Below are 11,128 nucleotides of genomic sequence, written 5' to 3' on the forward strand. Positions count from 1 at the left end.
CTACAAACTATATTCTAATAGGAAGAAAGATGGCCTTCAAAATATGATCATCACCACTACAGCTCTGTCATGGAAACATTTATTAGAGATAATGGTCTCGTTGATATTTGGCAAATTCAAAACCCAGTGAAGAGAGAATTCACATGGTAAAACCAAACTATACAGCTAAGTCCAGAATGGACTACTGGCTTATTTCTAAAGCTCTAGATGAACGAGGCTGGACCCAGAAGCAGGACAGAAACAGATGGTGAATGAATTAAAGTCTTTATTTTGTCCCAGTGGTGGTGGAGAGTGGTGGACGTCTGATGGAATGAAGAGCTGCTGGTCTGGTGGGGGTTGTGACGACTGTGAAATCGTGTGAAGCCTTGCTTGGTGTCCTGATCATGGACGGCAGTCGTAAACAATGGTGAAGATGAAGCTGGTGGCAATTCCTGAAGAGGCAGACAAACAGTGGATTAGTTTGCAAAAGGGATGGCATTGGCAGAGAGCTTGGCCAAGAGATTGCATTAGTCAATACTCTACCGCTGAGAGCAGACAGACTGACATCGGCCAGAGGGTGAATAGTCCATAAATAGCCTGAAGACTGATGAGGAGATGGGTAACAGGTGAAGCGATGCTTCCCCGGTAGGAGTGGGAGGAGACCATAATCCTAACACTAGATTCACCTCTAAAACTTCCATTTCTAAAGCTCCAATGACTGATCACAAAAACAACGAGAAAGAAAGGTTACTGGAAGTTTCAAGTATTGTTCTTCTGTTGTGGTTCCGTGGCCGTGCCTCCACAGTGACTACTCCACACCTGCTCATCATCATCTCGTCACCTGCAGCTCATTATAGAGATTATTTATTCAGAGATGGAGCCGTCGGCAAACGCCAGATTATTGTGCCTCATGAGTGAGATTCTGCCAGCCCGTGTATTTGCCTCCCTGCCAGTCTGCTCACCTGACGGCCTGTTCTCCTCCCCTCCATTTATCCCCTCTTCACCATAAGAATAAAACCCAGTTCACCACTATTTTTGTGTCCGCGCTTGGATTCTGCAAAGCCCCTCCAGTTTCACATCTTCAATTAAAAAATAATTTCAGGTATTCAAATTGATGGGGGAAAAAAAACATTTAGAGTTTTTTCAAGAAGTGGTAATATGTCAAAACTAAATTAGAGAATTTTCTATTAAAACTAGTAAAAAAAATCATGTAAAGAAAAACTAAAAAGAGGAAAAGAATCTGTTTTATGAAATCAGTCAATGCTGCAGTAACTCATCTGAAGACAAAGAAAACGTTTGTTCTTACAGGAAAAACGCTCAAGGAGCTTTCATGAGATCAAGAAGAGAAAAAGAGAAAACACAGCCTAGAAAATAAGAAGACAAAGTGAGTTTGTTAATCCAAGAAAGAGAGTAAAGATAGCAAAATGATTGAAAAGGAAGTTTATATGTTTGATAGTAATCTAGACACATTAGCTGATCCCCTTTGGACTAAACCAGGTTTCAAATTTCATACCTACAGTAGATAATTGGTTGAAGGAATTCTGCTGCAAACTTAGACATTGAAGAACTAGAAGCTGCTGTCAGGAAGCTTCCATCCAATGAAGCTCCCGGTACTGATGGGCTCACAGGGAAGGAGATCAGAAGTTTCCTGTTCCAAGACATTCTGGAAGGTAGTAAAGGTCAGCAACGTCTGCCCCCCATGAAACGAGGCCTTCTCACTTTAATACCCAAAACACATACTATATAGACGACTTTTGGATCATTTGCTGCCGATTACAATCCTCTCCGCTGTGAAACCAGGACTCTAGATTCTGAGCCCAAAAGCATTGAAGATCAAGATGGCAGCATGTTCTTTTGTCTGTGAAGTGTCTGTCTGTTTTTGCCGTTTTTAAAATGTTTTATTGCATCTTTTTTTATTTTATCTTTTTATACTCGGCAGTCAATATTTTATGGATTGTATACTCGTGGATTTATGAATGCTGTTGGAATTTGACGACTGCGTCCTCCTGGAGCTAACAGGCCTGAGCCTACAACATCCACCTGTGAAGTTTGTTTTCATTCTGAGGTCTGTGCTCTTCACTTCTGGTAAGTGTTTATATTTGTGGATGATGGCATTACTTTTTCATTTATGTGCCTATCGGCCTTTTGGGATCATGGGATGGGCAGTTGTTTCTGGGCCTATAGCAGGAGAACTGAAAATCACCTTGATCTGAAAGGTATTTGCTACCAGTGCACATGCTCTGTAGCTTTTCTGAGTTCAGAACAGCCACTGACTGTTTGATTCTGGTATAAACTTGATACCTGCTTTGCCCAGAGACCTGCTTAAACTTCAGTGTATCCTTGCTCTGTAGAATGATGTCACTTGTTCACTCAGTGGAGAGCTCTGTCTTACTTTGCCATGTCGAAGCAATGAGGAAAAATCAAATGTGAAAAGGAGAACGCTGATGGTCTTACTTCTGCTTTTGTCAGGAAATGTGCAGCCACATCCTGGCCCTGAGCTGTAATATTCCCAGACTCCCTCTGATTTCAAATCATTGTCTGGTGTTTAATATGTTCATCTTAATGTGTGCAGCTTAGTACCAAAGATGGACTTGGTCAGAATTTAATTCTTGCAGGTTTGTTGTTCCATAGAAAGCTTGATATGGATGAGTCTAATGTTTTGAACCATTTTAATGGCGGTTGTGTGGAAATCATTGAGAAGAGATAATTAACCTTGGGTAAGATTTTCATTTTAACCGTGGCTACCTTGCCCATAAGGGACAGAGGCAGGTTGGTCCAGCGTGTTAGATCGTCCTGTATGCTTTTCAGTAATGGGGTGTGGTTTAGCTGCACCAGTTCTGATAGTTTGGGGGAAAAGTAGATACCCAGATATAAGATTCTGTCGTAGTTAATGATAAAACTGAAGTCCTGAATTGCTTCAATGAGCATTTTTTATCATTAGGTTCCTTGTTTGATTCTGCAGGAATGTCCTCAACAAACTCTTGCACAGAATCCCCCATGTTTTCTGGGGACCCTTCAACTTTGTACCTTTTACTGTGCATGAAGTGCATAAAGCCTTAAAGGCATTGGGTCACAGAAAACCTCCTGGGCCAGACTTAATGGAGCCTTACTTTTTTCAACTGACAGCAGATTTTATTGCAGAGTTTTAGATTTAGTTAAGGATAGCCAGGTATGATCAGTTAGTGGATTTTACTAAATTTTTCTAAAGCTTTTGATTCAGTTGAGCATCCAGTCATTCTAAATACTTTAAAACACTTAGAAATTGTCCCAAAACTTGATTAATATATCATATAAAGACATGGACAGTGGTGAGGTTTTGGTACCTGTCCCAGATTTATGCAGACAGGGCTGCTGTTCTCCCTTATTGTTCATTCTGTTTGCTGAACTTTTAGCAATCATGATTAAAAATAATAACATTCATTCATTTATCTTCTTCTGTTTTATCCCTTTCGGGGTCACAGGGCTGCTGGAGCCTATCCTGGCCACTTATGGGCGAAGGCAGGGGGACACCCTGGACAGGTCGCCAGTCTGGGGCAGGGTCACACATATCACACACATATGCACACTCACAATAACAACTGTGGACAATTTAGAGTGACCAATTTACCTATGAAACATGTTTTTGGACGGTGGGAGGAAGGCGGAGTCCCCGGTAAAAACCCCACATGCACAGGGAGAACATGCAAACTCCACACAGAAAGGTCCTCCATTGGTGTTCTGGTTTAGCCGGGACTTGAACCCTGCTGTGAGGCAAGAGTGCTAACCACTGCACCACCGTGCAGCCACAATTCACTTTTATGGAATAATACATATATTATTGAAAGTCTTTGTTTGAAGGAAATTGGTTGGAAAAAGGAGTTTGGCCTATTTTGTTATTTAATGAACGAACACAACATTAAACATGAAATTCTCACTAAAACTCCAGCTCAGCTAAGAATGTTCTTCAGAAATGAGGCTCTCTGTGTGGAACGGTTATGTTTGGGAGAGATGTGGGCGGGGCTGTTGAGGATGAATAAACCCCCCCACCTCCCCCGCCAGCTGACAGCCCCCCACAATCAGCGTGCCAAAGCTCTTTCAAATGGCATTTTTTCATCTGATCCTGATCTACAACGATGTGAATAAAGACAAACTCCGTTTTAATTATATATTGCCGCCCCCATCATGAGAGAAATGCTACCAGAAGATGATAAACAAACCCGGTTCTGGAGCGGCTCTACAGGACCTCATGCGTCCTGACGCGGCCTGGATGATCAGACTCCGTTTACGCACAACTTCCTAAGTGGGACAATCTTAAAATAACAAATACATTGTTGTCCCACAGGTGACTCCACAGTCACTCCCCCCCCCCCGGGCCCAGTGAAAGGGCTCGTGCCTTAAGTGACACGAGGACACGTCCGCGCGCATATCTGTAACGGCGCAACACGTCTGAAGACAGGGCGACCAATAGAAAGCTGCCTTTCCCTTAACACCCCCCCCCCCCCCCCATATCATATATTATCGTACACGTGCGCGATCACGCACACCTTCCGCGCGCTCAGCTAGGAGAGTCTGTGACTGTCGTGGAGTTCACCTGTCCTGCAGACTGAAGGCTCACCTGTCCTGAAGCCCCCCCGCCGCTGCCCTCCAGCATGGTTCTGCCCGCTGCCTCCCGCCTCCTGAGGACCGCGCTAAGGTTCCGCGTGGCTCCGGTGGCCAACGTTGCTTCTAAGCCCGCCAAAGAGAATATCAGTGGGAGGGTGAGTCTGTTGTTCTGGGTGGGGGTGGAGGTGGGGGGGTGCGTGCCCTCCATCGCGCAGTATCTTGACTTCTGGTGACTTTGCAGACGTGCGTGAAACTTTCTCTGCGTGTGTTTTCCCGCAACAAGTGACTCTTCTAAGCCTCTGATCCATCCGCGTGTGTGTTGTATGCTGCGCGTGCGCGGCTGTCACTCTCGGAAAGTGCGTCGGAGTCTCGCCATTGTTCCGCCCAAACTTATCACGTACACACTTCTGCCACACATTAATAGTCTGCTCTGCGCGCGGGAGCTGCGCTTGGCACTGGAGCGACTGTGCGCGCGCGACCGTGCAGGTGACAGCCGCGACCTTGAGGGATAAAAACTGGATCATGGTTGGATCCAGCGTGCTGCTGTTGTGTTTAGCCTCATGGACAGCCCGCGCACGCGCAGCCTGTAGATGGGGATCAGCGGGTTGGCTTTGATTGGTGGGATTTGATGTGCTTCAGTGAAAGTTGACCCGCTGTCTGCTGTCCCCCAGGACCAGACCATCGCCATGACAACCATGTTCATCACCATCCTGGGTCCCTCTGGCTGGATTCTGGCTCACCTGGAGGACTACAAGAAGAAGGAGTAGACCAAAGCTGACCGATACTTCAGTTGCTGAAGCAGTTTTTCCAAGTTTGGTCGTTATATTTGGTTGTTGTTCCAATAAATGCCTGAACATGAACCTGTTGTCATTTACATGCCTCAGCAGAAGACTGTTTACCGCCTCGATTTGTTCCAGGAGAGGAGATCCTTTAGCTCTGCTCATCACACACAGCATGTCTTCAGTGTTATGGTCACTTTTACAGTTTCTGGTTCTGGTCTGACGCGGAGCTGCACGAGTTCCGTGGTCAGAAACGAGCAGGAACTGTGAAAACTGCTGACGTCACGGGCTCAACCATCGCTGACCATCAGCAGTAGGCCGGCACAATGCATCACAAATTTACAGTTATCGTGATGACAAGCCTTACAATACACAGCGCAAAAATCAGCCAAAATTGGGATAAATGGTCAACTTTAAATGTGCTAAAACAATCTTATGGCAGCTTGACTTATTTAACGAATCAAAGAAATCCATTTATGTATTTGACCAATCAGATTGAGCCCTTTTGGTAGATGTTGGCCTCCTATATAGGCGAGGGCCATTTAGAATATCATTTTTAAACAGTTGCAGTGAAATGGAAATTATGTTTTTGGTTGTTTTGCTATTTGTTCATGTATCCCAAGTTAAATCATCAGCACAATATTGATGACTAATATCACATATTGCGAGTTTTCTTCACATCGTGGGCCCTAATCAGCACTGATCTTCAGGGAACAGATCAGACTCTTTGACTTCAGGAGAGGACAGATCAAGGATCTCTCTGGAGGAGCTGATCAGGGGGCAAGAGCCTGTGCGGCTGGTCTGGGCTGCTGTCCGGTGGGGGCTATTGGGGGTGAGGGCTCAGATGGTGGGTAATCTGTCTGGGTAAACACTTGTATAGCGCCCAAGGCGCTTTACAGTCAGCGCCCCTACAGTCTGGCGCCAGCCCTCCACCGGGGGCGGGGCGGGGGCCTCGGTGTCTTGCCCAAGGACACTTCGAGGAAGGAATCGAACCCGCAATTTTCTGATTTGAGGTTGACCGCCCTTCCACTGCCCCACGGCCAGCCTGTGGGGGTGGGGGGCAGTGTATTTTCCTGAGTTGTCATTTGACCATACACATACAGGTTTCATGCACATCTTTTCCATGCGTGCACGTCAGCCAAAAACCACGTAGAAGTCCCCTGGAAGCTGGATCTGACAGGAGCTGAAGCGGCTCCAGAGGCTCTGAGGAGAAAGGCTGAGGTGAGCTTTTCTGCTCCAAGTCTCTGACTCGGACTTTGCTCTGAAACAGCAGCCTGTCAACAATTAACTAAGTGCTCAACGGTTACATGAAAATGTCCCACACTGTAAATATGCTCATCGAAATGACATACGTTTTCAATATGAATGATTTGATCTGTAAAAAAACAATTTCTGAGGAACTGAAAGTTACCAAAAACATGTCAAAGTGTAAACTAAAGGAGGTGACAGTCTACGATGAAACAGTCTTGGTGTTTCAAATCATTTTTAACCCTTGTGCTATCTTAGATGACCCCACCCTTCCATTGACGTGTTCTCCCTACCATGACAAAGGTGGATAAAGGTGGAAAGATTTCATGTAATCCATGGACACCAGTGAATATCACAAATCATTGAAGAATAAAGGTTCAGAGCACTGTCTAGTGGGTCTAGATGACCCAACTCCCAATGGTAAAGTGCCTAGGATAGCACAAGGGCTACACAAATGAAATCCTCCTTTTTAGAGCTCCTACGTCTGCATGGAGAGTCTGATCGATCGATGGGTGACCTAAAGGACAGGGCTTTCTTTTCCGTTGTGGTGGTGTAGTGGTAGACCAGTAACTCTGAGGGGTGAAGACGTCTGTGAAACGTGAATGCTTGAACAGTTTGTCCATCACACATGGAAAGTTTCCTGTTGGATCATCCTGTTACCACAGCAATAGTCATAAACAGAAGGTCATGAAATATGGATGTGTACAGTTTCATCACAGAGATGATGGGAAGCAGGAGAAAAAAGGTAGCAGAGTACATGTTACAGTGAATTTGAGTCAGTTCCAGGTGTTCTAATGTCAGTTTATTGATCAATTTTACTTTAGTAATGCATCATGTTCTGATATTCATTAACGGTTAACCCTTGTGATATCCTATGGGGTCCAGATGACCCCTCCCTTCCATTGACGTGTTCTCCCTAACATGACAAAGGTGGATAAAGGTGGAAAGATTTCATGTAATCCATGGACACCAGTGAAGATCACAAATCATTGAAGAAAAAAGGTTCAGAGCACTGTCTAGTGGGTCTAGATGACCCAACTCCCAATGGTAAAGTGCCTAGGAACAAGGGTTACACTTTTTTGTGCAACAAATTAGGACCCTCTGAAGCAAATGTTTTCAATTTCCCACTCTGATCATTGATCTATTGTCAGTATTTCCAGGGGTCTTTTCATTACGATTAGGATGTTTTCTCTGCAGAGCACCAGGAGTTCATCAGAAATTCACCTCTGAGTTGTGGGCGGGACAGTTGGCACAGAGTAAGCCCGAAGTCATTTCCCATCATCACTTAAAAAAAAAAACTTTAACAAATGTTGCACATACAAGATGCCAAACACAAAACTCCACACTGTCTGCAAAATACAATTTTCACGTTCGCCAGGAAAATAACCAAAATTCAAAGAACCATAATAATGACAATGTAAAAAGGATTAAGCAAAAATAATAAAGGCAGTTTCTAAAGAGACCATGTTTCATCTGTTCTGACAGCTTTTTTGTTGGGAGGATTTTATACTGTTTACATACAGCAACATTTCTTTCTGGAAAACATAAATATGGGTTTTTTTGTTGGCATATTTACACTTGTGTATAAAGAATTTAGCCATACTTATAAGTAAATAAAATACATGTATTTTCTCTGCATTAAATCTCCCTTGTGTAAAATATCCAAGAATAATATGCGCATAAAATAATCTTATCATCTTCACATAGATGAGTTCTTATAAAATGCATCAAATCTTTCCAAAATACTTGAGTGAAGGAGCAAAACTCAAAAAGATGAGGCTCAGTTTCTGGTGAGAAATGACAAAATGAACAGTTTATGTCCAGATCTGTTTTAAACTTGGTAAAGAAATGTTTCACTGGATAACATTAATGAAGAATCCCATCATCCCTTTGTTTACACTCTCTCCTTCTAGCTTACCGCCCCTCACAAGCCCAGGCTAACATTAGCGGTGCAAAAAAAATTGCGAGCAAGCAGCCCACCACCACCACCGGGGAGTTCAGAGCACCCCAACCACAAATCAGAGCCCCCTCAAGGGAGACCCGCCCCACCACTCCAGGCAACCACCCGCCCGACCCACGGGAAGTCCAGCAGAGATTAAGGCAGGGGCCAATCCCCCCTACTCAAGAGGGACTTCCAGGAGAAGTAGGGGTCCCCCATGACCCGGTAAACACAGCAGGAGTTCGCATGGGCCCATGCTCCAGGGTGACGACCAGGACTGGCACCACAGGGGCATGGACACCCCCAGGCTCAGATGTGATGTGATCCCCGGCTCCTGGTCTAAGAAATCAGGGATCCCTCTCCCTGCGTGGAGAGAAGGCCGCCGGGCCAATGAAGGCACCTCAAGGCACACGGCCCCTGGGGGCCTCATAAGATTGGTCCCCCCCGCTTCATTGTATAATGTGTTTGTGTTGCAGTGGATATGATCTGTCCAGTTCTGGGGGGTATTCCAGAAAGCAGGGGGGTATTCCAGGAAGCATGTTTAAAGTACCCTGACTTTAAGCCTGAACTCTGGCTGAAATCCGCCTGAACTTGTTTACTCGGGGTATGTCGGTTCCAAAACACCGGCTAAGAGTAGCGTAATTACGCTCGACTTGGTAACCCTGGGTTAATGCACGTGCACAGCAAGTAAATAAAGACATTCTCAATAGATCGCAGATTTCTGGAGTCCCCATGGAAACATGTGGTGAAAAAAAAAGAGAGACGGTATACTTCAGTGAGACGGAGTCGGAGATTTTAATGCAGCGTATGAAGATTATACATCCATCAAAAAAGTAACACGGCTGCATCATCAAAAGAAAGAGTTTCTGATTGGAGAAACAAAACGGACAAAGTAAACACATGAGTTTCTGATCTTATTTTCATTTTCATTGTGACGCATATATATAAATTATCCAACTTAAATGAATTAATTCAACTGGAAACAAGTAATTGAGTTAAATTTATTCAACCAAATTTCTTACGTCTAGAAAACTAAATTAGTGTTTATACAACACAAATTTACATATTTATCTAACTAAATGTTGCATTGCTCCAATTCAATTAATCTTTTTTTCATCTTAATTTATTGTAATTCTTGAACTCTCATATGTCTAAGTTTGAGCCTGCAGATATACTTATTTTTATAACAATAAAACGAAAAAAAAATATTCACGGAAGGTTCTCATTTCAGCACTTGACAGTAGGGGTGCGATATAAACTCATCCTCCTCTCCCTCCCTCTCACTCATGGTGCAGAAAGAATTAAACAAAGTAGGGCAAAACACAGTAAAACAGCTACAACTAAACACATTTGGTCAAAAACCGACACTTTAACCCAAATCCGTCCAGACAGGAAAAGGGAATGGTATCCTACAATCCCTTGCGGTGCCGATCTAATAGCAGCACCAAAGTTACACCTACTTAATTGAATTAATTTGAATGAAAGTAAAATAACTGTCTGATAACTATGTGTTATTTTTAAACTGACTTAACTAAAAAAATGATTTATCTTAACTGAAGCAAATAATTAAGTTACATCAATTTAAATATTTTATTTTTCCAACATCCAAATGTGGTCTTATCACCCTTTCTCACGGTGGAAAAAGTATTATCTGAGCTTCTTCATCCACTTCATCATCTTCAAATGGACACGCCATGCTGCTTCACCTCTCTGAAAACAGACTAACCTTCAACTAAACCTGCTCCAGACCAGGTTATGTTCAGAGCATGAGTTGCTATGGCAAATTAATTCAATTAAGTATAGGTGTAACTTTGGCGCTGCTGTTATTATTAAGGGAATTGTGGGGTACCATTCCCTTTGCCTGTCTGGATGGAGTTGGGTTTAAGTGTGGGTTTTTGACCAAATGTGTTTAGTTGTTTAGCTGTTTTACTGTGTTTTGCCGAGTTATTTGTCCTGTTTATTTATTTCTGCACCATGAGTGAGAGGGAGGGAGAGGATGATGAGATTATATAGCAACCCTACTGTCAGGTGCTGTAATGAGAACCTTCCACGAATATAATTTCTATTTTTTTATTGTTATAAAAATGAGAATATTTGCAGGCTCAAACTTAGACATAAGAGAAACTCTTTCTTTTGCTGATGATGCAGCCATATTACTTTTTTGATGGACGTATAATCTTCATACGCCGTCATTAAAATCTCAGACTCCATGTCACTGAAGGATAGCATTCTCTTTGGTTCTCCACGCGTTTCCATGGTGACTCCGGAAATCTGCGATCTATTGAGAATGTCTTTATGTACCTTCCGTGCACGTGCATTAACCCAGGGTTACCAAGTGGAGCGTAATGACGCCAACTCATACCCGGTCTTTTGGAACCGACATACCCAGAGTAAGCAAGTTCAGGCGAATTTCAGCCAGAGTTCAGGCTTAAAGTCAGGGTAGTTTAAACATGCTTCCTGGAATACCCCCCAGATCCAGATTCCGGCTCAGACCAGGAAAACAAAGATGTTCATGGATGTATTTGTCTGACAGTGGATGATCAGAAAGGGGCGGAGCAGGAAGCTGGTGGTTCGCTGATTGCAGCAGCTACATTGGTGCTAA

The 11,128-nt window shown here is 43.7% G+C and overlaps 1 protein-coding gene and 1 long non-coding RNA gene across 2 annotated transcripts; one reads left to right on the plus strand and one right to left on the minus strand.

Annotated features, from left to right (window-relative positions):
• Positions 1–247: 247 nt before the first annotated feature.
• On the minus strand, positions 248–2,632 carry LOC105353628. Its single transcript, XR_908357.3, has 2 exons — positions 523–2,632; positions 248–431 (listed from the first exon to the last, which is right to left on the minus strand). It is a non-coding gene; the product is annotated as an uncharacterized LOC105353628 (long non-coding RNA).
• Positions 2,633–4,452: 1,820 nt separating this feature from the next.
• On the plus strand, positions 4,453–5,420 carry LOC101157431 (cytochrome c oxidase subunit 8B, mitochondrial). Its single transcript, XM_023955526.1, has 2 exons — positions 4,453–4,715; positions 5,232–5,420. The coding sequence occupies exons 1-2, from the start codon at positions 4,608–4,610 to the stop codon at positions 5,325–5,327; spliced, it is 204 nt and encodes a 67-aa protein (XP_023811294.1). The 5' UTR covers positions 4,453–4,607; the 3' UTR covers positions 5,328–5,420.
• The last annotated feature ends 5,708 nt before the right edge of the window (positions 5,421–11,128 follow it).

This window comes from Oryzias latipes, chromosome 6 (genome assembly GCF_002234675.1).
Source record: "Oryzias latipes chromosome 6, ASM223467v1".
Taxonomy (NCBI): domain Eukaryota; kingdom Metazoa; phylum Chordata; class Actinopteri; order Beloniformes; family Adrianichthyidae; genus Oryzias; species Oryzias latipes.

Excerpts from the sequence above, each read along its gene's own strand:
- LOC101157431 (XM_023955526.1), top strand. The coding sequence starts at position 4,608 with ATGGTTCTGCCCGCTGCCTCCCGCCTCCTGAGGACCGCGCTAAGGTTC. Across the intron at positions 4,716-5,231 it reads AAGAGAATATCAGTGGGAGG|GACCAGACCATCGCCATGAC; the intron begins GTGAGTCTGTTG and ends GCTGTCCCCCAG.